This window comes from Aricia agestis, chromosome 3 (assembly GCF_905147365.1).
Source record: "Aricia agestis chromosome 3, ilAriAges1.1, whole genome shotgun sequence".
NCBI classification, from domain to species: Eukaryota; Metazoa; Arthropoda; class Insecta; order Lepidoptera; family Lycaenidae; genus Aricia; species Aricia agestis.
In genome coordinates, this window is record NC_056408.1 from 15,960,434 (window position 1) to 15,987,920 (window position 27,487).

The window sequence follows — 27,487 nt, forward strand, 5'->3', positions numbered from 1 at the left end:
CCACGATAACGTCATGAGGGTATGAGGACCCCCCTACATTAATCGTAACTGACATTTGTCCCAGGACGGGTATTGGCTGACCGGAGGCAGTAAGAAGCCGACAGTTAATTCTCCTCTTGTGCCTCCTTGCGGCTTTTATCAAATTTGGGTTCACTATCGTTCTAGAGGCTCCTGTATCTAGAGTCATTTTGCAATCCGTCCCGTTAATAGTTCCCTGAATTACCAGACTATTCCCGCTGCTTGCTTGGGAGACAACCGTTATTGGGGCTTCCTCCGCATCAGCCAGTACTCGCCCCTTAGTCCTGGCTTTTATTCGTTTCGCTGCTCCCGGGTAGGGGACGAAGCCCCTTGCTTCTTCAGCTCCTCTATTTGTTCAATGCGTTCCTCGAGTCTTTTCATTCTTGCCATCTGGGTCTCCTTCTGCGGGCAGTTGAGCTGAAGATGGCCCCTCTCGCCGCACTTGTAGCACATGGCTCCAAAACTTTTCTTTATAGGAGCCTTAACCTCCTTGACTTCCTCAGAGACCTCACGGATCTTATAGGTCTGCCGTATGTCACGCCGAACAGCCTCGACCTCCAAAGCATGCGCCAATGCTTCCTTAAGCGAGGTGTGGTGACGTAGCCTCACCGCAGCTCTGACTTGCAGGTCCCTGATTCCGTCGACAAAGGCTTGAACAATATTCGAGTCAACCATCTTGGAATCGGCTCCTGGGTGTGCCTTCTTGACCAGTTTTTCAATTTCCAACGCCCATTGTTGCAGTCCCTCTCCTGAGCGTTGGAATCTGTCACGAAGTTGAGCACGGAACACGTGCTCCAGGTGTCGCTCCCCGTATCTGGATTCAAGGGCCTCCATCAGGTCTTTGAACCCATTTCCTGTATGTGCTTCCAGGACTGACAAGGCTTGCCCTCTGAGCGCGACAGTGAGAGCGGTCAGGCATTGTTCGTCAGTCCATCCGTTGGCAGAAGCAACCGTCTGGAATTGCTGACGATAAGCGTTCCAAGAAGTAGTACCGTCGTATGGTGGCACTTTAACTCTTGGTCCTTGTACCACTACGGAAGCTCCACTAGACGCCGCGACTCCTGTGGTTTCCAGGTGCACTACTTTCTTCTGAAGTTCAGTGAGGCCGGTTTTTACATTTTTCACATCCACTCCTAACCCGGTAACGCGTTCGTCCATTACGTCGACATCTTTACGAAGCTTAGTCACCGTGTCACTAACATCCTTTATAGCTCCAAGTGCTTTTTCTTGGAGGTCTTTTTGCTGCTCTTGTGATTCTCGAATCGCTCTGATTTCAGCCTTCTGAAATTCTTGCAAAGCGCCGAGCTTGCATTCTTGTGACTCCATCAAAGCGCCAAGCTTGCGGTCTTGTGCCTCCATCATTGCCTTTTGAGAATCTTTCAACGCCTGACTTTCAGCTTTTTGAGACTCCTGCAAAGCGCCAAGCTTGCGGTCTTGTGCCTCTCGAATCGCTCTGATTTCAGCCCTTTGCAGCTCCATTAATTCAATTAAACTTTCTAAATGAAGGGCCACTTGGGGGGCTGTAGGAGCTACGGGTGGGGCCTGGTGGGCGGGGCCAGTGGGCGTGGCCTGAGTGGGTGTGGCCTGGTGGGCGGAGCCAGTGGGCGTGGCCATGCCCAAAGTGGGCTGAGCCAGAGGGGCGTGGCCAGTGGGCGTGTCCCGGTGGGCGGAGCTAGTGGGCGTGGCTTCATCCAAAGTGGGCGGATCCTGGTAGGCGTGGCCAGTGGGCGGAGCCTGTCCCTCAGTGGGCGGAGCTTGGTCCCCAGTGGGTGTGGCCTCCGCAACTCCTCTCTCGGAGTCAATGGCAGCAGCTCGCTGCGCCCTTGTCCTGACACTCCCCTTGAAGTCCTCTCTCGGAGTCAATGGCATCTCCAAATCGCATTTCTGACACCAGTTGTTACGTGCTAGGGTTCGAGGATTTGACTGACTTGCCGGGCCTGCCTGCGGCTCTTTTTATATGGCGAGACGAATTCCAGAAATTTCCCGATTCACGTAAACAAGTAAACAACCGTGGGAAATTTCTAGGAGGCTCGGGCATGTGCCACAATAAAACTGCCGTCCTTGCGATAAGTGCAGTAAGTTGAATTTAATTTAGACCTTATGGACTCAGTCATAAGGTCTAAATTCAAACACGCTAACAAATAAAGGGTAAACACGTAAACAAATATTGGACCTTTTTAGAAGGTTCGAGTATGTACTTGCGCACCACGTGTCCGTATACCATGTACCGTAACAATATTATGTGGATAGTGTGGTGGCCCTACAAGTAGATTTTTTTACCTAACTATACTTTTCAATGGTTCCTTTAATTCATCAAGCCCCATACACTCACCGGTGAACGAGACACAATAGAATATCTATTGCGTCTCGTGTTCCCACAATCGACGGGTTAAAGCTCTTATTAGGTTTTTAAAACAAGGCAGCTGATCATAATTAAGATCTCGAGTTTAGACAAGGTTGAAATAAAATATACATTTAAAAAACATAATATTTATTAACTACATACATATTACATTAAAATTAATTAACCATAATATTATAATTAACAATAAAATAATTCCATCACTAGTTTAATTTAAGACATTAATTCATTGTTTGCTATTGTAAATGCACCTTGTGTGACGGCACCTGCATTAGACCATAATGATTTAAAATACTTTAAAGTACTTTAAACCATAAATTATACAAGAAATTGCTATTGTTTTATTTTTCTTTCGAGCAGCAGATTAAGTTCTCTACGTCCTTTGAGGCCTAAACAAGCGATTGAAATGAACGTAATTTTAAATTAATATTTCTACATGATGACAAAGATTTTTTTATACTTACCAAAAAAATAAAAAAGTTAAGTTTATTTTAGAAAAAAAAAGAAAAAAGTAATTTTCATAAAATAGAGTCAATTTATACTAGCGCAGAGTCGAAGCGCATCGAAGCCAATTATCAAAACTGAACATAAAAATTCAACCTTAAATCCAAAGCATTAATAACGCACATATTACTTCTGAGAGTTTAAATAGGCGCGCGCGTTCGCGCGCACTCCCGCGAATCCGCTCGACCGACGCTAATTGGTGCGCGCGCACCCATGCGCCCACAAGCGATTTTACGCGTCATCACTGTAGGCACTCTGGCGAATCCGCGCGCATTCGTTCGACTTGTTGCGAATTTGACGCTTCGCTGCGCTTCGACTCTGCTCTATTATAAATTGACCCTTAGTTTTATTCTTGTACCAACAGACCCAATTATTTATATGTAACTCGTTTTCAGCTACTTAAATGGCTTCTCATAACATAATATTTGAAATGGTTTACTTATTAACTTTTCTAGCATCTGACACTTGTCTTAAATATTTTATTACTACAAATATAAATGATTTATAAATTTAATTCTTATAACTTTTTGCCATTTCAATATCAATCTTTTTAAACACAACGTTTTGCACCCCAATGTTTTGGCCATGCACGCACTGGTAACGTATCTATCTATGGACGCTTCACACCACGTCAGTCTGGCCCAGTGCTAAGTACCTAAAGGACTTGTGTTACAGGTACCAGACAACGGAAATATATTTAATACTTTTATACTATACATATATTTAAGATTTTTATTATATCATACACATATTTAATACACATCCAGACCCGGGAACTTTGAAAATTCTTTGTTCCGTCGGCGGGGAACCCGCAACCTCCGGCTTGAGCTACCGACGCGCTCACCACTGAGCCACAGAGGTCGTCTAACGTGTTTCAATGCTTTTTATTATGGTTATACATTATCGTTCTAAAATCTAAATACAATATTTTTTTACATATTTTTATACATATGAGCTTTTATTATGTATTTGAGTTATTAATAGATGATAAGACGTATTAAGCTATAACCACTTGTTCAGAAACAAACATTTGCAATTATTATATTTTTATCAGTGAGCGCAAGGCCTTCGTCAATCTTTACATAATTTATAATGATTACGTACTTATATTTAATGATTGAAAGTAAATTCATTATATTAATACAACTAATAATAATATTGATTACATTTATTATAATATAAAGTATTGCTCTTTCAGCTAATCGCATGAGCAATTCATAAAAGCATTATGAAAGTGTAAAAAAGTACCAGCAATCTTCAAAACCTACCTGTTTCATGTCCTGAGCTAAACTATATAGGTTCATTTGGTATTCATATATTTTATTTGCTAGGCAAAGTATAAAAGTATGATCAAAAGCAGCACCATAGTTAGTGCAACATTGAACACAGTATTTTTGTTGAATGTTGCAGAAACTTTTTGTGTGTATGATTTTAAAGTTAAGCGCAGCACACTGCACATAGAACTTTATTTTTTTTTGTGGAGATTCTGCTAATCCTGCTCCATTGCTTCGTAACAACCAAACAATTTAAGTATATTAATATATGTATATGAAAAATCTATAATTTAAAGTTTTTGGTTGCTTAATTTTTTATTGGAGTCATACTAATTTGTAATCTTGATTGAGCGCGAGTAATGAAAACGCGAGTATGCGTGTTCAACTTAATTTTAATTGATGTTACATTCGTAATCTCGTGTGTGTGCGCATTTGTGTCAACGCGACTACACGTGTGTTTTGTATGTGTATGTGTGTGCGTGTGTAAGTGTTTATTGCTGCTGGTAGGGGTTGTATCCGGGTGGCGGGGGCGCGTAGGGCTGCTGCGGGGGCGGGTACTGGTACGGCTGGTAGGGCTGCGGCGGCGGCTGCGCGCGCACGTGGTGCGGATACGGCAGCGTTGCGTACGGGTTGTAGAGGGCGGGCATCGGCGCGTACACCGGATACGGCGCCGGTGCAGCCCCGTACGGCAGCGGCATACCGGTGCCTGATACATTTATTTGTTAATATTGAATATACAAAATAATATACATAGGCAGATCTAAATATGAACTTTGTTTTGGCATCATGACCTTGTATACCTAAAACCCTCGATAGCATAATTGATAATTGTTATGTTTTCAATATTCAATATGTAAAAACACACATGTAGAATTGCTCACTGAAGTTTCCGTAGTATTTGTAAGTATTTAACTTTGCACAATTTCAAAGTTTTTGCAGTTTTGCTATCATGCAGTTCGTGCTTATCAAAAAACGAATGAAACTTATGCGCGTAATCATAACCGTAACATTGTCTAAAATGACGTGTGTCTAAAATGGTGACATGTGACGACATAAACACAGTGTATGCGAGCCCCTGGACGAGCAATTATATTGGGCAATATCACGTATTGCGTAATATTATTGACCGTCTAGGGTTGATATTGAACATCGCGCGCCTTCAATCTAATTATTGTCAAATAAACATTTCAACAAAATTGAAGCGTGATATTGCACAATGCAATTGATCGTCTAGGGGCCGGCTTAGTTTGTGTGTGTGCTGTTTAATTTTATGTCTAAAATGAGGTAAGATATTACCACCTGGTTGCGTAGGGTAGGGCAACGCGGAGGGCTGCGCGGCGGCGGGCGGCGGGGGGCGGGGCGGCGCACGCTTCGCCGCTACAGGAGGCTGAAATAGTAAACACGTCATGTCAAACACATTTTACAATAATTATAATATCTTTAAAGGAGCAATCCTTGTATATATATATATATATATATATATATATATATATATATATATATATATATATATATATATATATATATATATATTTATAGGGGGTTTCGGGGGCGATAAATCGATCTAGCTAGGAATCATTTCTAGAAAATGTAATTTTCATCGGATACCGAGCAAAGCTCGGTCAAACAGCTAGAAAAATATTAAGCATGGCTATGGCGAAACGTTGGTATGCCAGAAGATTAAACCTTTTATGTATTACAAAAAAAAATGTAATATCAATTTAAATATTATGCGTATTCCTTAACACTAGAAAGACCGGAGCGGTCAAATGACCGCATTTTCGTTTTTAATTTGCGATATTTTTGTTACCGTTGCGTGAAATTCGTTTTTCTCTCGTGACATTTAATAATTTTCTATTGTTTAAATTGTGATAACGTGTTTTTAATGATTGCTCAATAATTATAAGTTTTAAATAACAACCTACCTAGAAAGACCGCAGCGGTCAATTGACCGCTGGAATAAAATTTCTAAAAAAGTGGGTTTTTCTTGCAAGTTTTATTTTTCTTTCAATTCTTTTATTATTATTATGTTTTGTTAGTGTATTGTATTTGAAATTTGATTTAAAATTTATAAAAAACTCGACTAAAATAGGCTTGTCAATGACTCATAGGACAAAAGTGGGATAAACACTTTTATTTACATAAATAGTCTAAAATTTCACATTTTTATATGTAAAAATAATGGTAATATATTGACAAATATAGTATGTGCACAAATAAAACCTTTTGCCTAGCCTGTTTTGATATTGTAACGTATTTCAAGTTTTTTCCCTAATGAAACCCTGTTTTTTGAAAATTATCAACGTTACTACAAAAATCTGTGTCAATTTTCATAGCATTGTTGCCTGAGTTGACCTAACACAGCCAGGGTTTATTAGAAGTTCAAATTTCAGTAAAATATTTATGCTGAGTTAATTTCATTTTTTGTTTTACCTACAAAAACGAAGCAAATAACAAACTAAAGGTTGCGAATTGTAGTTCTATGAAAATATGATAAAAATTGTTATATTTATGCTAATTTCAAGTATATTTCATTTCTAAAGCATATTTGTTGTACTTTTTTAGCTTTAGTGATAAAAGATTTTTATATTGTGACCAAAAATACGACACGAAAAAATAATAGTTTTGTCCTCCAATAGCGTATTTTCATCGAGATGTTCATGGATTCTAGACGTGAATTACTGTACATAAGAGTAACTTTACGACTATATTACTAAAATGAGAAAATATAAAATCTGAAAAAACAGTGTTTTATGCTCAAATACAGAAACAAAGCCAATAAATCTTGTGGAGTCGTTATAATGTCATTATATCAGTAGCAGGTCTATAAAATGCTTTTTAAATAATTTTCTTGAATATTTGTTCTATAATTTAATTATTTTACATTTATAAATAATTACATGATCAATAACATACAAAAGCTAAATAGTAAGACAGACAAAAAACTGTAAAAAACATACGATGGGTCATTTGACCGTTTTTGGTCTTTCTAGGTAGTTCAGAATTCCGGTCTTTCTAGTGTTAAACATAAATTATGATAATAATACGGAAATCCATACTTATTTTATAAATGCGAAAGTGTGTATTTCTGTCTGTGTTCCCTCCTCAAGCGGCAAGCTTAAACTGCTGAACCAATTTCTGTGATTTACTTAATTACTTTCAGTCCCAAAAAAATGTATTGTTCCCGCGAATAAAGGACTTTCTGCGCAAATGAGTTGCAGGCATCAACTAGTGTGTTATAAAAAATTAAATATCCATTTAAATATGCAGTTATATGCAGTTACCTCAAAGATGAATTGTGATTAGAACACGTAAAGAGAGAGAGAGCGCGACAAACAGAGAAACACGCGCACGCCGCACGGGTTACAACTATAGCAAAAAGTGTCGATAAAACTTTTGGTCTACATTTTTTCCGTCTAGCTCTCTTCCGCAACGCGCGATAAGGAGTTTCGTTCCAATATTAAATTAATTAGCCTACCTCAATATCATCAGCGGCGGCGGCTGCGTCAGCGTGGTGTTGTGGAGGGGCGGGGGCGGGGCGCGGGGGCGAGCGCGCCGCCTCCTGCGTCAGATCCTTCATAAGCTCCTCCTTCTCCGTCTTGCGCGCGAAGCAGAAGTCCGACACCTTGTTCTGGAACGCTACCAGCAGCTGCGGAGGAAAATTTCATTGGGATTATGTATTTCCATAGTATATTATAGTGCCAGTTTAATTATTATTATAGAAACCACTAAATTGTCAGTGATCGAGATAAGAATGATTATTATATCGTGTCACACTCTTGTTTATTACGCCTGAGATTAAAACATTAAATGTATTCGTATTGGAGCTGGGATGCCACGGCTAGAAACAACACATACACACACACACACACAATCACTCACACGTAATATAGCACCTCTCTATTTTGGTTGAGGGTTTATGTAAAAAATAAAAATAAATAATCTTTATTTAAACTCAAAAAGGCTCAACTTAATAGCCGTAGCACTTTGTTAAGATAAACACCATGTTTTTTGTGTAATTGTCAGATTAACAGGTTCATTTCCACCTTAAGCCCCAATTTCACCAACTTTAGAGTTAACAGCTTGTTAAAATGACATGTCTTCTCTTTCATTCATATGAAAAACGAAAGAGGTAACGAAAGTTAACGCTTTACTTAGAGCGTTAACTTTAACAGTCGGTGAAATTGGGGCTTAAGAGGGCGACTAACCCCAAAAATCAAACATCGTCCTTATCTTTTCATACTCATGCCCGTCTTTCATATGCCATTTGAAAAAGAACGACGCGGATTCATCGCCAAATTAGTTTTTTCTTAATAACTCGATAAATATCCAACATTTTAAAAATCCGCTAGGTCGATCTCTCAATGATAGAATTTTATACAATGTGTTAAAATATTAACTTAGTTCAATGCACGGTTATGGCAATAAATGAAAAATTCGTGAAAATTAGATGCATCTTTGTGATTTTTTTCTATCGAGAAATTTTTAAGATATCGTATTTTTGCTCAGATTTACTTCTCGGAAATATAATGTAGTATCTAATTTTAGAAAATGAAACAATTCGGGGCTTATTTTCAAGTATAAAAATGAATTATAAAATCGACACTTTAGGGTTAGTCGCCTCCATAAAGCCATTCCACACGGCGCGTTGTAACGTTGAACATACGAATAACCAAGGTGTTCACATGGCGCGCTGAGTCGTCGCAACTCACACATGACGGACAGCAGCAGCAGCCCCCGAGACGAAGCGGGAAGGGGTGTTGACGTTAAGACTGCTTCGTTATAACGCTACGATGACGCAGCGCCCGTGTGGACCGGCTCTTAGTCAGTCAGTGAGTTGTACAGTTTCGCTTTATCTGTAGACTGTATCCGGTCAGTCAGTCACCTGCGTGAGGTCGTTGTAGAACTTGACGCCCTCCTTGAGGTTGCCGGTGAGGTCCTGGTAGGCGTCGTGCGCGGCGCACAGCTTGCCCAGTATCTCGTCGCGCCCGCTCGCACCACCGCGCGCCGCCATCAGCGCCGAGTGCGCCTCCTGATAAATGTTATTTTGTTTGTAAAATCTATACTAATATTATAAATGCGAAAGTTTGTCTGTCTGTATTTGTCTGACTTCACGTCCAAACCCCTAAAAAAATCATCTTTTTTATTTTATTTTATAAATAGGTTAACAACTCTGCTAAACAAAGATTTGCCCGCATAATGAAGACTGTATACTGATATAACCATTATTTTTTTAACCAAACGCCTTTCCATAAGTAGGTGCTCAGACGATCCTAAATTGATTAACGAAACCTATTCTACCCGGACATCTTATCAAATGACATTACTTACCTATGTATCTGACAAAAATCATTTTAGAATAAGTTATTTAGTGTAAATAAAGTAACATAATTATTAATATTGTTTTAAGCTGCCCTGTTATAGTTGTAATAATTCACTGCGCTGCAATTAAAAAAAACACTGAATTTTTTTCATTTGATGTGTACTTGGCACTCTAATTTTTTAATTTGGTGCATACTTGCCATTTCTTAATTATAATAAGAAATAGCCTTTTCTGCACCCTGTGCGAGCTTCTATAACTGCGCCCTTGTCTTTTTTAGATATTATAGGTACCGAGAGCTACCTAGATATGTATAGGTCTCTCTGGTCTGGACATTCTTGCGCCCCCAAGAGTCTACGCCCTGTGCCTGGGCGCCGGTGGTACCGCCCTAATTACGGCACTGACCTGCAGGTCGGCGACGAGCTGATCCTGCTGCTGCAGCGTGTCGGCGACGCGGCGCTGGAGCGGCGCGAGGGCGGCACCGAGCGCGGCGGCGGACGTGGCGGGCTCGTCGAGCGCGCCGTCCGCCGCCAGCGCCTCCAGGAACTTGGCTCGCAGGTCCACCGTGGCGCTCTTCAGCTCGCTTTCTAACGCATCACGCTCCGCCTTCACAGCTGACACCTAGTAGCGGACATTTTTTATTCAAAATATATTTACAGTGTTCCAAAATTGATAATGCGCATAGAAATTTTCGTAATTTTTCGGCAACGGTCGTATTTCCCGAGCGTCGAAAGATGTCACTGCAAGCGCTGTTTTAAACTTAACAGAGCTTTGCAGCGACGTCTGACGTTGCTTGGAGGTTACCATGGTAACGCCACGATGGCTTCCCGATGAGTTATAGCACTTATTGACGGACCGGCGACAGCGGACAGCCACCGGCTATATGATATATTTACTTGTATTTTCTTGAACAAGGTGCAAAATGCAAGTGCATTGTTTGGGGCTCTTACGTTTCATAGATTCGGGTGTTTTCGTGATTACGGCAATTAGCGAAGATTCCCATGCGCATTATTAATATTTTGGGAGTACTGCGGGGCTAAAATGGTCACATTTAGCAATTTCTCTCAATTCAAAAAAAAGTCTGAGTGTCTTGGTTTAATACGCCATAATAAAGTGTTGACATTTTGATGCTGAAAACAGTATTTTGTATACTTTATTTTTCTTCAACAGTAAAAAGTATAATTTAATGAAAAACAGTATAATACTGTTTAAAACAGTATGGTTGGCAACCCTACCCGTAACACAAGTCCTTCAGCTGGGTACTTAGCACGGGGCCAGACTGACGTGGTGTGAAGTGTCCATAGATATTATTATTATTATATTGTTTAACTTTAAACATTACATATAGCCAAACTGCGAAGAAGTTTGTGAACGACAAATTTCTATGACTATAATAGAAATCTTTTAATTCTCTGTTAATTTAATAACAATGTGAAATTCGACTCGAAATCGACGACTTAATAAAAAAGAGTCTAGCATTGACCAACAACAACGCGGTAAGCTTTCAAGCCGAACAAGTAACCTTTGGTCTAGTAAAACGGTAAGTAAGTTACGCACGGTAAGTTTTCGAGTCGAAGGAATAAAAGTATATTGTATGTAAAGGTAGGAGAGGTGTATTAGTGTACCTTATCGCAGAGGCGCCTGAGCGTGGCGACGTGGGCGGAGTCTGGCGCGCCGGCGGTGGGCGCGTCCGGCACGTCCGCACCGATCTCGCCCTCGCTGCGTCCCAGCATCTCTATACTCTGTGGACAGATAAACAGCATTCAACTCTTTGTTTCTCGTTTTTTTTTTGCTAAAAATAGGCATTAGTAAGTATAATTTGTAATTAATTAGTAAGCATAAAATAGGCAATAGTTTCTTTGCGAAAAGCATTAAAAAAATAACAACACTGTTATTTTAAAAGATAACAATCCACATCCAACCGGATAACATCCATACTAATATTGTAAATGCGAAAGTGTGTCTGTCTGTCTGTCTGTCTGTCTGTTACCTCTTCACGCCCAAACCGCTGAACCGATTTTGCTGAAATTTGGTATGGAGATACTTTGAGTCCCAAGAAAGGACATAGGATACTTTTTATCCAGGAAAAAATGTACGGTTCCCGCGCGATAAACTAATTTTGGCGCAACGGAGTTGCGGGCGTCATCTAGTAGTATTATAAACATCCGAAACAATGTTTTAAAATCTGTTAAAAAATATTAATTTGTTTTATCATACTCACGGTTACATATCTATTTTATTTGTAACTATCATATTATTTAATATGCTTACTCTGCTTTAATTCATTTTGATCTCAATCGTGAACAAAGTTGTGTTACCAATTTAATTCTAAACGTAATAGCACAATATAATTATTGGATACAATATAGCTTATGGGCATTTTCAAAAAAATGTGTACCCCTGGTTTTTACCTTTGCTACAGATTATTTGTAAAAAATTACATACTAACATTTGTAATTTTAATGTAGGAGCAAAAACAAGTTTTCTTTTATTAAAATACATTCACGTTTGTATAAAATTTTATTTAGTATGAGATTTATAAGGGTTTTTAAGTACCGAAAACTATTAAATTCACCTCTCCCCTTCCCAGAAGTTGTAACAAAATCTTTAATAACTATTTTTTTTCTTAAAGTAAGTTTCTTAAAAAACATATTTTAGATTCCTAAATATTTAATGTATCAATTGAATGTCTTGTTATTGAAAAATCTAACATAATTTAACTACAAATTAATTAAAATTATAATCATGAAAAAACAACCCAACTGGAATGTTCTGTTTAGTGACCGTTTTTTTTAGTTTTATAAACATACTACAAAAATATTTTCGGCACTAAATGATAGCACTATATTTAATTGTACATCGAGAAACTCCAAATTGAATTTAGTAGTTAAAAATCTGCTACAAGACGCGGACGCAGGTTGGACGGTTCTTCAGGAACGGTTTATTTGTTCAGATAAGTGACCATATTTTGTAAGCATTATTATACTTTCTCCAACTGTTTTGACAATGAATATGCAAATGCATATAATGTCACTTTTTAGGCGATAGTGCATATTTTGGAAATTTTTCGTTGATAGTGCATATTTCGGTATTCCATGGGCATTAAGATGGCAATCGGAAAAAATATAAATTTTAATATTAAGTGACTTTTGATTGTGCATATTTCGACCACTTCTAGTGCATATTTGCATGCATATTTCGGCACTTTGTTCGTGCATATAATCCGATGTCTAATAATAACTTAGGAATTCGTAGACATGTGAACACATCTTTATGATTATGAGATGTTCGTCCCTCTAATTAATGAAGTTAAATCTATGAAATCAAAGAATTTTTTACTTTTATAAGTAGTGCAACAATAAAAATGTTTAAATAAAAGGTTTTTATGTTATAAAAACTTCTTTAAATATGTTAAATATTACTTACTCATGTAAAAAAATGAAAAATAACCTAGTGGGTAGGTCACATAGTCACACTATGGATTAAAAATAATTGCTACTCTTGTTGATCCTTGAAATTATCTATATTTTTTGTAATAAACAATTAAATATGCATTTCACTAGATTAATTAAACGAAGAAATCCATTTTTTTTTTGTATTAAATTATATTTTACATTTAGTCGCACAATGGAATCTGTTTCGTCGAAAAATCGATTTTGTTTCAATAATATCAGAATAATATAACGTTTTCGGCGTTCTTTTTAACTTATTCCATTAGTTCAATATTTTTCCTTGTAAAAAAATAAATGACCTTAAAAAATATAGACATATTTTTGCAAGGGTACACGTTTTTTTGAAAATGCCCTTATACAATATACATACATCCTTATGCGTGCGGAACTTCTGCTGCACGATGTCGTCGGCGCGCACGGCGTTGTCTATGATCTGCGTGTACTTGGCGGCATTGGCGCGGAACGTCTCCGTGAGCTGCGCGGACGGCGTGCGCGTCCACCGCGCGCCGAACTGCGCGCGCAGCGACGCGTCACCCTCCTCCTCCTCGCGTAACATGCGCTCCGCCTGAAAAAAGCATTTATATGAGTAAACATTTCAAGAATGGTTATCGCAATTCGCAATATTGATGATAGTGACTTGTTTAATTTTGCTCAATATTGATTTCGGACAAGGTTTAGGTTAAAGGTCAGACCGCACTAGCCGAAACTACGTTGCAACAGAGCGACGCGACCTTTCACAGCTAAATATTATACCTTGTATGAGCTAAACCACACTACGTGTTAGTAGAACTACGCAACACAAAACGTAAAGTATCGTGTCGCTCCGCAGCAGCGTGGTGTCGCTTAGTGCGGTCTCGCTAGAAAAGTCCGTAATCCATAACTATCTAGCTAAGTATTTGTCTGTGAATTGTTCGAGAGGTAGATCACATAAACTGTTTCTAAAACATTTGCTACTTTGTGTATAGTCTGTCATTTAGATTTTAGATTGATTTGAAAGGGACGAACTAAGTTAGACGTAAACGACTAAGTAACCTGTCTTATATAATGCACTATCAGAGAAGTTGTTTCCTAGGCAGATGGTGGATCTATTTCTGTTGCTGTAGTTTGGTCGCGTTATTTCAAACCCATCCGACCGTTACAGGCTACAGCTAACATTGAATTTACATGATCCGACCAAATGGCGTAGGTCCGTCAACTGCCTATGAATCAATTTTGTCGATGGTACCTCTGAGAGTATCTCGCGGTTGCGCTGCAGCAGCTCGGGCAGCTCGGCCATGAGTCTCTGCAGCGCCGGCAGCCCGCCCGCCGCGCGCACCGCCGCCGCCTTGCTGCGGATGGACTCGGGCAGCCCGCTGCCGCCGCCGCTCTCGATACACGCCGGCAGATTCAGCGACGCCAGGATACTAGGAAAAAAAAAAACAATTCGTTTAGTAGAGCTGTTATAATAGTGAATTGTGTTCATATTTGAAAAATTATGTATCGCGTGCAGACTACCAAATTATATTATGTCGTTCAACATTCGCAGTTCACGGCTATCAACTTACGTAGGAAGTCACAGCACGTAAGAAGCTATTAGCAAAATTTAACCAGACAGATATAATTTTACCCCCGCAGACACAACTTTTCTCTCATGCGCGCGCCTTGAAGCCATTTATACTATCAGAAAAGTTAATTCATAGGCATCTGCTTTTAACATCTGCCATCTGGCGGAACTGCATAAAGCGTCTCCCAGACAGACGCGGCCTGCGGTGGCGGTGGCGGTCACTTGGATGACTTTAGAGTTCTAGGAACGACACAGACACGCGGCCACGCGGCCAAGTCATCCAACTAACCGCCACCGTAGGCCGCGACTGTCTGGAAGACGCTTAATTCGGTCATATGTTATGTCTTTGAAAATGAATTTCTTCGATGATAATCTATATATATTATCATCGAATCGTTTATATCGTTTCTATATCTATATAAACACGGGCAGACTATACGGTACCTGTTGAGCAGCTGCGTGGCCTCTCGCAGCTTGTTGATCTCGGCGTTGACGATCTCGGAGCGGCGCGCTTCGCTCGCGTGCAGCGCTTGGTGCACCGCCATCGGCACCAGCTTCTCGAACAGATCTGAACACAAGTTATAATGTTTTAAACGCCGTTGCTAGTTGTCTGCAGTCTGAATCACTTACGGAGGTACGCCATCATTCTGTATTTAATATACTTATTTCTGGTATCCTATTATTTTAACTTCTTTTAAAAATATTATTATGCTAACAAGTAGCGTATATCACCCTCTTCTCTTGCGTTAAAGTTAGCCCTGTGTGTATAGGCAATAGCTATTATTACAGTTAATTTTGTACTAAATAAAGTGCAATACCTCTGTGCGCGCTGCTGAACCGCTCGGGCACGGGCAGGGCCTGCGCGACGGGCGCGCGCGGGATGGGGTCGAGCGCGCGGGCCTCGGGCACGCGCTCGTGGTAGATGAAATCGTTGTCGCGGGTGGCGGCGGCCAGCGCGCGTGTAGCCCGCAGCGCCGCGTCGCCCAGTGGACCGCCCTGACGACCCTTCAGCGCCTCTACTGCTATCTGAATAGGAAAGAAAATCTAGTTATAGGGAATTCCAATGAAATCGCGACTTAGAAAAACTATTTAGGAGCGTTCTATACTTAAGTGTTACAGGCGCGTGCGGTGGTGTACAAGGTGGCGATTTGCGTGCGACTGAGGGTCGCGGGGAGTCGGGCTAAGGGCCTAGACCGTTATTTATGTGAATGCTATTTCAGCATTTCTTTTTTCATTTTAAACATACAGTGTTAGCATTATATTAAACAAGCACAAAGAGCTTATTCTTAAACCACAAAGGACAGACCGTGCATTGTTTGCTGACATAGAACTAATTCTAATAACTTATGATAAGTTACGGCCTATGGTGTAGTGCGTCGCCTACACTAGTGAAAGCCAATGTTTGTACTATTAGAGAAGTTGATTTCTAGGCAGATGGGGGACCTACGTAGTTTGGTCGGGTTACGTCAATTAACATTAAATTGACATGATCCGACCAATTGACGTTGGTCTGTCAACTCAATCAATTTCCTCGATCGTACTATAAATGCAAAAGTGTTTTTATCTGTCGGGGTGTCTTTTGACGATGATTGTAACATTAACGTAACGTCAGAACATAAACGTGCCAGGGTTGCCAGATTGGGCGACAAGTAGCCAATTGGGCTATTTTGCGGTCCTCCGCGGCTACAAAAAATTTGGAATGGCGACTTATCGCCTGTTGGGCGACACGGTTTTTTACTTATCGCCTATTGGGCTACTGCCTACTATTGTATTTTCGTGAACGCGGCCATAATATCAACGAACGCAGCGATGCGTTGTCTATGCGCGGCCACTTTCACTCATAATCTGTTCAGGAGCAGAGAGAGCTCCGGTAGGAGTGTTAGTGTTCTGTGAGAGAGAGGCAGTAGATATCATAGATAATCTATACTAATATTATAAATGCGAAAGTATCTCTGTCTGTCTGTCTGTCTGTCTCGCTTTCACGCCAAAACTACCGAACCGATTGTAATGAAATTTTGTATACAGATAGTCTAAAGCCTGAGAAAGGACATAGGCTCCTTTTTTACTGGAAAAAAGGGTTGTAAGAGGGTGAAAATACGAAAATTTGTTCAAATTAAGTTAGTTCCAAAAATTCATACTAGATGGCGCCTTACGTCTCTTACATCGCGCTAACGCTTGCCCAACATCTTTCTATAAGAGGTGGTATCATCGTGAATTTGAGTTTCGATTTTTTTCGATTGTTATTTCTTTTTTACATTATTTAATAAGTCAGTACTTTATATTATATTATATATACAGTGACGTAACCTTAAACCTATCAATGATAAATAGTTTATGGGTAAAGTTGTGTAATTGGAGGGCTAAATAAGCTTTAAAATTTGGCATAATATATTATAAAGTTTAATTTAAAAAATGAAATATTATGTGCACACTGCACAGCTGTTTTGATTTAAGGGGTACCAGGGTTTTTTTTATAAAAGCTTTTGACACCAATTTTGTTGACATCGCGCGCTATAAACTGAAGTCCACGCGGACGAAGTCGCGGGCAACAGCTAGTACATATATATACTGAGTAGATATGTTGGATCGTAATTTGCTCGACACCATCCAACTTTTTGCAGCAGATGACGATTAATATGCATAAAACATTTTTTATTTGTAAATACATAATTTTAAAATAAATACTATGAATTATAGATTTTCATTGCTAAATGTCACTTTTATAGTTGGGAAAAAAACCCCAAAAAATAAAAACAACTCGTTACCACTAATGCAAATTTACAAGTATCCAATTAAACCAAGAATCTTATGTTATATTATATAAGCTTCTTGAATTAAACGAAGCAAGTCTCAAAATATTGATAAAATTACATGTAAATACATAACTCTAATGTAATAGAACAGAAGCATATAATATTATTCATACGTTTTATTGACATTACGTTTAATTACCGTGTTTCTTTTTTATTGGGCTACTTTGGGCTATCTTTTTATCGCGAAGTGGCGATTTGATCGGTCTTTGATCTGGCAACCCTGAAACGTGCACAAACCTGCAGGCGAGCGATCTCCTCCCCGACCGCCTTCTGTGAGTGGCACACCATGCCCTGGTAGTACTGGGCTAGACCACGGAAAGCGTTCAGTTTCGATTGAACCTGTAGAAAGAATTTTTTTTTTTTTGATAAACAGTGATTTTTTACATTTTATAATCATTATAGGCTACACTATATACAAAAAACGACAATGTTGTAGTTTAAACTCTTGATTACTTATCTGGAGATATTTGATAGATAGATAGTTGCAGATGGATACTGTTAGGGTCAATTTATAATAGAGCAGAGTCAAAGCGCAGCGAAGCGAATTTCCAAAAACTGTACACAGAAAATTCAACCTTAACTCAAGAACGTAACGCACACATTACTTCTGCGAGATCAAACAGCGTTGGTCGGGCACATGCGCGCGACGCGCGCGCCCCTAATTTGGAATTCTCAGATGTAATGTGTGCGTTAACGCTTTGGAGTTAAGGTTGGATTTGCTATGTTCAGTTTTGATACTTCGCTTCGATGCGCTTCGACTCTGCGCTAATATAAATTGACCCTTACAATGTCTGTTGCCTGTAGTATTGTGAAGATATTATAAACTATTATGAGTAGTAGGGTGTTATGTTATTATGTTATTCTCACATGTGGAATCCACTCGCTGTCCCAGAGCGGGCGCAGGGTCTGCTTCTGCAAGCCGCGAAGGGCGTCAGTGTACAGCTCCTCACATTGGGAACATACCTTAGCTACCATGTACTCCTTCATCTCATCTATTAAAGAAAAAGTTATTATTGACAAATTAATATAATAAAAAACACGAATTATTTAATGAAATCAAAATCAAATTTTCGGGAACTAACCCGACGAGAAGAACCGGCGAAAGAAACTCGCACGGGGCCATTCAACAGAGATTCGATTTTCGTGCTGTATTGATATAATATATAATATACACACTCAACTAAACCCTTATGCGTAAAACTAAACCCATTGTTAGCAGTCATGAGTCATCCCATAAATATTAGATTTTTGATGAAAAAAACTTTGAATGATTGTTTTATTTGACTTGTGTTAAGGTAATGAGAGAGATAAACATTGAGCAATGAAATAATTCTAATGCAAACAAAGCTTTGTATAGGCTGATATAATGCAACCAATTTAAATGTCTCATAATAATTATGCAATTAATTACTATTAAAGTAGTGTGATAGCCAATATTTAATGTGCAACATCAAATATAATTTAAAGGCCTTTTGGATACCTTCCTTCAATGTTTAACATAACTGTTATCTTGCTTATCAACAATATTACAACATATTTTTAATTAAACAAGATGAATCATGAAAGCGGAAATTGTGTAGTGAAATGTTTAAGATTACCAAACAAAAAACCTAATGCTCAAATGAAAACGTTTAAATAGAGTTTAACATGTAGATTGTAGACTGTAGAGCATAATTTGGTGGTCTGATGTAACCTATGGTCAAATTGTAATAAAATCACTTCAGGGGGCGACTAACCCAAAATTGACGATTTTATAATTCATTTTTATATTTGAAAATAAGCCCCGAATTGTTTCATTTTTTAAACATCGATACTTACTACATTATATTTCTGAGGATCCGACCTAGCGGAAACACGATATCCTAAAATTTTCTCGATAGAAAAAAATTACAAAAATGCATCTAATTTTCACGATTTTTTCATAAATTGCCATAACCGTGCATTACAATTTACACTAAGTTAATATTTTAAAACATGTATAAAATAATTGTATCATTGAGAATCCGACCTAGCGGATTTTTAAATGTTGTATATTTATCGAGTTATTATTAAAAAAAAACTAACTTGGCGATGATTCCGCGTCGTCCTTTTTCACCTGGCATATGAATGACGGGCGTGAGTATGAGGAGAGAAGGACGATGTTTGATTTGTTGGGATAGTCGCCCTCTTATGAGAGTATTATATGACGGCTGTAATTCCGTTTCGCCAAAGGTCGTTTATCGCGTGGAGCCGTACATTTTACCGGGATGAAAAGTATCCTATGTATTCCTTTCGCAAGACTCAAAGTATCTCCATGCCAATTTTCACATTTATAATATTAGTATAGTACTAGATGACGCCCGCAACTCCGTTGCGTCAAAATTCGTTTATCGCGCGGGAATCGTACATTTTTTATGTCCTTTCTCGGGACTCTAAGTATCTCCATACCAAATTTCAACAAAATCGGTTCAGCGGTTTGGGCATGAAGAGGTGACAGACAGACAGACACACTTTCGCATTCATAATATTAATATGGATGGGTCATCTTCTAAAAATAAATTCATAGCATTGCTCAGCCTTGAGCAAATCAGTGTCATTAAGGTCTGATTCAGTGTACCAAGTGTACAGTTTATAATATCATTAATCATTATTTCAAACAGCTAGTTTTAGTTTATATATGAAAATCTATACTTATACTAGCTGTCCCGCAAACGTTTCTTATTTCGCCCGTATTATTTTATTGAAGTGACTAAATAAGTATGTCATCATGGCAACGTCCATCGCTATCCCGTTGCACAAACAATGGTCGCCGTCAGTCTCGACTCTCGAGTTGTAATAATTTACTATTATTTATTCAAAAAATGCACTTATCAATATAAAAAGTACCCAGTAGCCGATTCTCAGACCTAAATCCTAAAAGCAGTAAAGCCGTTTCGGAGGAGTGCGCGGCCTAACATTGTGACACGAGAATTTAATATATAAGATAATATAACTATTAATACGCGAGCGAAAAACTTTGGATCCCTTTTGACGAGAAATGCGGAAACATAGGTGAATGAAATTTTGCAGTTATAGTTTATATGGTGAAGGAGTGCATCAAGCTAATATTATTATTTTGAAATTATGCTTTTATCATACATTTTTTTGCATAAAGTATACCGAATACATTCGGTACACAATTTTGTGTAAATATAGAAGTGTCAACTAATGTTTTATACTTTAGGCTTTATTTTGTAAAATTGATAGTGTTTCATAGCTATTGTCATATTTTAGTGTGCGAAAAGGAATCAAATTCAAAACGGTTGAAGTATGTGAGTTACGTTTCCTTAGTTTTTATTATTTGAATTAAGTAATTAATATTTGTCTCCAAGTGTATCAGTTAAATATTTAATCTTATAAAACTAAGTTTGCAGTGTTAAGGTAATGTTCTTAAGTAAGTGACAATAATATCTTTTTGAGAATAATAAAGATCTTTAAATAACAGAATAATTTTGAAGGGAATGTAGATCCTACCTCTGATACACTTGTAGGCAATAACCTCTTGAGCCTGAGCGAGCATCAGCTGCGACAACACATGCAGAGTCTCCGGGTTGAGGTCAGGAGTGGTTTCTCGGTGGACGGCCATCATCACATTGGCTTTTAAGTAGGCAAAGATACCTGCTGATTGCTGTCAATATGAAGAGGTATATTAAAGTTTATTCAAGCATTAATATTTTTTGAATTAGGTTATCATCAAAAATTTTATTATGGAAAATATTGATGTAAGTTAAAACTATAAATGAAATTATGTTCATCTCTAGAAATTCCTCCTGATTATTACTTCTATTAAATTTAGTTTTCTTTCAGTGTCAGAACATAAATAATTATATTATGTCAAATGGGATTGTGATCCTTGATAATTATGATTACCTAATTCATATTTCATATCATCAACTGTACTACATAATGCTAAGTACTCACATGCGGTTTTGCTCAATAGTTTTACTCCAAATTGAGTGATTATTACTCTGTGGACTGCAAAACTCACTTGATAGAATTAAATATATCGATTTAGAATAAAACTATCGAGCAATGCCGAATGTGTGGAAATCCTGAGCTGCGGGTTTTGCTCGATCAAGCAAAACCATATAATATGTGAGTACTTAGCATATAACACTCTTTTATGCCTATAATTTTACACTTAAGAAATTTGTCAATTATTTTGCAAAACTACAAGTAGAAGTCTCTATACTTATAAATAATTTATTCCATACTTGAAGTAGTTTAGCTGCCAGCTTGAGGGAGTCTTCAGTTTCCAAGGTCTGCTGGGACGCCTGAGAGCTCATAACTGCAGCGATGTTGAACAGAATACACATTCTCTCATATTCTAAGGAGCTGACAGCTACAAAAATAATAATTTATAAATAAAATGTAGTAGAACTAAATAAATGAAAAACAATTTTGTTTTAGAACATAAAGTATAGTTTTCACAGAGCCAGTACTGGCTGCCAATAAGACTGGCAGCCAGTATTGGCTTGGTATATACCGCGTGTGAACAGTTTTTCAAGCCAGGCCAAACTGTTCACATGCGGCATATACCAAGCCAATACTGGCTGCCAGTCTTATTGGCAGCCAGTACTGGCTCTGTGAAAAATATGACATTAAATTAACTTATTGTAATTCAATGTCAATGAAGAATATAAAATGCTGAATTTAATAGACAATGTATACTGTTACATAAAAACAGATCATTTTTATGTAAGTAAGGAAAATTAAAAATAATAATCATGTTGTGATTAAAGTATCTTTCAATCTAGAAAGGTTGAAAAGGTTTAAATTTTATTGTAGAAAATTGTATGTCTATGAAATAAGAGTAAAAATTACTTACTAAGACTCATCCTTCCTCCAAATAATGATCCTTTATCAAAAGCATCTTTCCATTTGAATGGAATTTGCACTTCTTGTGGAGGAATTTTCTTTTCCAATGCAACCAGTTGGTCATAATAGCTGTAAAAAGGTATTCCATATTTAAATTTTGTGAAGGTAGATTTGAGTTTGCCAAGATTACTACTTTTCTGGCTAGATTACTTTACTATTTCCTACATTATCCGGTTCGGCAATAGGCGGCAGTGACATTAAGTTAACATGAAGTAATGATTGTGAGTCATTCAATTATACCGTACCTGTAAATAACTTCTAGAGATGACTTCTCAAACAGCTTCCAAATAGCTTGTGTTCTAAGTTTGTGGAGTTCGTTGACGGCATCGCTGTAATCATCGCTGGAATCCGCGTAAGTAGATTGAATTAAATTCAGTAAAGGCTTACTAATATCTACGTCTGATGATTTTTTATACGGCACACTCAACAAATCAGCCATTTCTGCGAATGACTTTACTTTGTTTGTGAATTTTTAATTTTTAATCTTTTTTGACAATGACAATTGATGTTTTTGACATTTGACAACCGAATGACATTGACAAAACGTTGACAGCATTTTTTTATAAAATAGAAAAATGCTGAAGCAAAACATTTATGTTATTTCCCTCGTTTGGTTGGTATATTAGGTCTACTAGAATCTGATGGCAAAAAATGGAAAAAAGAAATTGACGCTACCAATACCGAGGAAATTGGAGCAAAACGTTTGATACTTTTTTTTTCCTTATAGCTGATTCTGTGCGTGATACGTATGCAAATGTAAAAAAATATAGGTCCTGGAAGTTAGCCCCCCAAGATTATTTTTTTTTGTAATTTTTTGATTTTTATATTCGTATATCGTTTGTTCGTCGTTTGTTCGTGATTGTTCGTTATAAATAATCGTTTGTTCGTTACTAGTTTATTTAATAAAAAATGTTTTAAAATATGATCTTAAGTTAGCCCCCCCATTCTAATTTTTAATTAATTTATGTTAATATTGAATTATAAATATTCATTAATGTTTGTTCGTCGTTTGTTCGTGATTGTTCGTTATAAATAATCGTTTGTTCGTTACTTGTTTATTTAATAAAAATTAATTTAAAATATGATCTTAAGTTAGCCCCCGCATTTAAAAATTTTAATAAGATGTCAATATTGAGTTTTAAATATTCATTAATGTTTGTTCGTCGTTTGTTCTTGATTGTTCGCTATAAATAACCGTTCGTTCGTTACTTGTTTATTAAATAAAAATTAATTTAAAATATTATGATCTTAAGTTAGCCCCCTCATTCTATTTTTTAATGAATTTATGACAATATTGAATTATAAATATTCAATAATGTTTGTTGGTCGTTTGTTTTTGATTGTTCGTTATAAATAATCGTTTGTTCGTCACTTGTTCATTTAATAAAAAATAATTAAATATTATGCTCTTAACTCTTAAGTTAGCCCCCGCATTTTAATTTTTAATAAATTTGTGTCAATATTGAATTATAAATATTCATTAATGTTTGTTCGTCGTTTGTCTTTGATTGTTCGTCATAAATAATCGTTTGTTCGTCACTTGTTTGTGTAATAAAACTTAATTAAAAAAAATCTTCTTAATTTAGCCCCCCGTTTTAAATTTTAATAAATTTATGTTAATATAGAGTTATAAATATTCATTAATGTTTGTTCGTCGTTTGTTCTTGATTGTTCGTTATAAATAATCGTTTGTTCGTCACTTGTTTGTGTAATAAAACTTATTTAAAAAAAATCTTCTTAACTTAGCCCCCCGTTTTAAATTTTAATAAATTTATGTTAATATTGAGTCATAAATATTCATTAATGTTTGTTCGCCGTTTGTTCGTGATTGTTCGTTATTAAATAATCGATTGTTCGTCGCTTGTTTATGTAATAAAAGTTAATTAAAAATATCCTTTTATGTTAGCCCCCCAGTCTAATTTTTAATAAATGTATGTCAATATTGAATTTTAAATATTCAATAATGTTTGTTAGTGCTTAAAAGACGTTTGTTCTTCCTTCTTTTTTGTTTAATTAACAATTTTTATAATTATTATTTTAGTCTGGCTTACCCAGCATAGGTATATTTCGACTGGTAACATTATTCTGAAGTTGATCTTTGTCGTCTATGGTTATTGGATTTCATGATTTTGATACTTGGGAATAAGGCAAGGTTATTTAAATATTATTATGGTTATTATTTTTTACGTCTTTACTTGTCTGTGGCGCCTTGAGCGGGTTTCGCCACAGGCAGAGGTTTCTACACGCCCAGCATACACTAAAACTGCAATTTCATGTTTATTGTTTTGAATCAAATTAATTAATTTTAATAAATTTTTAGAATATCTGGAGTTGCAGCGTATACCACAGGCCTCTACATTGCTTATTGCCAGCGACTAGGAGGTAATTGGCAAATATATAATGATTTGTCAACGAAACTCGAATCGGTATATATTAGTACCAGAGTTGAGCCCCACGCAGTGTTTTATGTCCTAGAATAATAATTATTATCGCACCAAAAACATTTTCATGTAAAAAAAATTTCAAGACGAAACCATGATATAGTTCGTGGTGTCAAAAAGTAGCGAGATCATGATATAGAGCCAAGTTCCTAACCTTACATACCTACTCAGCCCTAAATCTAAAAACCATTTTACACATAAGTCGCGGCAAAATACTTAATAGAAACTTGGCTCTACATGAGATCTCACTACTTTTTGACACCACGAACTATATCGTCTCGATTTGGCAACATTTTTAGTTTTTACATGAAAATATTTTTAGTTGGATTTCATTTCTTTTTGTAAGTTGGTTTATGTTTTTTTCTTTTGGTTAATTGAATTTGGAAATATTTCAAATTGAAATTGATGAAAACTATTCTTCGAAAAGTAATGGCGATACAGCTGTTTAGAATAGACATATTCGTTTCATTTTCATGTGCATGTGCAATAATAGAAATGGGGAGCTAAGCTAAGTGAGGATCTAACAGTTAAATGTGTTAACTCATATTCCATGAATGTGATGTGTGTGAATTCATATTCCATTACACAATATCATCAACTTCACTCGATAGAAAAAATGGAAAGATGGTATCAGGGAATCTGCAGATTACCTAGGTAATGTGCAGTTTAACGTATTCTGCATTCTAACGGTAACATATACAATATTTATTCTAGTAACATAATTTAATATTTTTGTTGTTCTGTAGACATTGATATTGATTTTTTTTTGTATTTTTAATTGATGTGACAATGTAATTAATTCTATTTTAATTGTTATTAATTTTGTACATGAATTTTTGTGTTATTTTTTATTTTTTATACCAATCAATTATTATGACATTTTAGCTGGATAGTTTACATTGTTGCTGCATTATACTAATTTTTTTTATGAAATAAGGGGGCAAACGAGCAAACGGGTCACCTGATGGAAAGCAACTTCCGTCACCCATGGACACTCGCAGCATCAGAAGAGCTGCCAGTGCGTTGCCGGCCTTTTAAGAGGGAATAGGGTAATAGGGGAGGGTAGGGAAGAAAATAGGGTAGGGAATTGGGCCTCCGGTAAACTCGCTTACTCGGCGAAACACAGCGCAAGCGCTGTTTCACGCCGGTTTTCTGTGAGAACGTGGTATTTCTCCGGTCAAGCCAGCCCATTCGTGCCGAAGCATGGCTCTCCCACGTGTAACTTAATTAACTCTTAATTAAGATATTTAACCTATTTATTATTATTATTATTGACTAAGTATTAATTAATATACTTAAATCGCATGTTTTATGATGAATCGATTTTAAAATGTTTTAATTGCTATTTTGATGTGACTTTTACTTTAATTTTAGATAAGGAAATAATGATCATAATATATCAGAATACTGGGCTTAACTATAGTTTGTGCGTTTTATGATGATATGCGTGACACATTATAATTGACAATAGTAGGGAAGTTACCTAACAAAAATTAATCGATAGTTTAAAAATATCGAATCACTTCGTAAAGGAATTGCAATCGAAATTATCGATTTCGTACTGACATTTCAGTGGTGCCGGCGATTTAAGATGGCCGCCCTTTTATATCGATTTGATTTCAATTCAACAGAGTCAATCTCTATTGACATAAGTTTCGTTTCATGCTTATGACATTTTTCAAATGTTTTCGTAACAATAATTTTATACTCCTATGTCACAGTTAATATTTATAATTTTTATTAATAAGTTAGCATTTAGCATCCTTTCATTTTTATTTATTTACAATTATAGGAAACATTTGTTTTTGTAGATGGAATATAATTTATTACATTTTGATTTTTTTTGTTTTCTTGTAAAAAAAACTGTAGCAAGGAACATGAAAACTGTCACCCATATCGAACGCACAAACTATAAAGTGACGTAATTTGCAAATGACCGCTTAATCGTTATTGGTTGTCATCACTAGTATTAATAAGAATAATTTATTCAATTTATCGTAACAAAAACACATAAAATACGCATAAGAATAACAAAAAAAAACTTAGAAATAAAAAATAAAATATTCTAAAAGAACCAAAACATGTTGTGAAAAAAAAAGAATAATTATGTAAGTACAAAAATAGCAGTGCTTTTTTTGTAAGTACTTACATATTTATCATATTGAAACCCGTTTATGTAGAGCAAGACAGCTAGCAAAAAAGGCTAAAATGGTCGCTTTGAAGAATCATGATATGAATCATAATATGATTCATTTTTCTAAAATCGCAAAATGCAACTCTGCTTGCAATTCATTTCTGTATCTTTGTAGTTGATTTGACATTTGTCAGTTTAACAGTTTTGACAATTCATTTGCTGAATTGATTGAGAGGAATAATTGCTAAATGTGACCATTTTAGAACCGCTGTACTTATAACGTTGATTATTTAAAACAATTGTATGAGAGTCGTGACTTGTGTGATATTATTTTTGTGAATAATATTATAAGGTTATATAAATAAATAAATACTCTTGGCTCGCTAAATAGTGGTTTATTATTAAAATATGACCCAAAATCTATTGAACATAGGTATCTCAGTAATTAAACCGGCTGTATAACATTATACCGACAAATATATATTACAAAAGTACTATTTTCTAGGTAGAAAATTTAATTTAAAAATGATTCAGATCTTTATAATGCATTCCGCAAGACCAAGGAACATGAAATTGCAGTTTTAGTGTATGCTGGGCGTGTAGAAACCTCTGCCTGTGGCGAAACCCGCTCAAGGCGCCACAGACAAGTAAAGACGTAAAAAATAATAACCATAATAATATTTAAATTACCTTACCTTATTCTCAAGTATCAAAATCATGAAATCCAATG

At 36.7% G+C, this 27,487-nt stretch overlaps 1 protein-coding gene across 2 annotated transcripts; it reads right to left on the reverse strand.

Moving 5' to 3' along the window:
* Positions 1-4,554: 4,554 nt before the first annotated feature.
* Positions 4,555-22,662, reverse strand: LOC121725784 (programmed cell death 6-interacting protein). Of its 2 annotated transcripts, none has more exons than XM_042112902.1 (16): positions 22,428-22,662; positions 22,133-22,251; positions 21,519-21,646; positions 20,779-20,932; positions 18,154-18,278; positions 17,524-17,625; positions 15,292-15,499; positions 14,918-15,041; positions 14,156-14,333; positions 13,301-13,495; positions 11,104-11,220; positions 9,884-10,099; positions 9,044-9,190; positions 7,637-7,807; positions 5,458-5,545; positions 4,555-4,864 (listed from the first exon to the last, which is right to left on the reverse strand). In XM_042112902.1, exons 1-16 carry the CDS (start codon positions 22,619-22,621, stop codon positions 4,650-4,652), a joined length of 2,481 nt encoding a protein of 826 aa, XP_041968836.1. In that variant the 5' UTR covers positions 22,622-22,662; the 3' UTR covers positions 4,555-4,649. The 2 variants fall into 2 exon arrangements, with proteins under 2 accessions (XP_041968836.1, XP_041968835.1); XM_042112901.1 differs by having other exon boundaries at positions 5,455-5,545.
* Between the last annotated feature and the right edge of the window lie 4,825 nt (positions 22,663-27,487).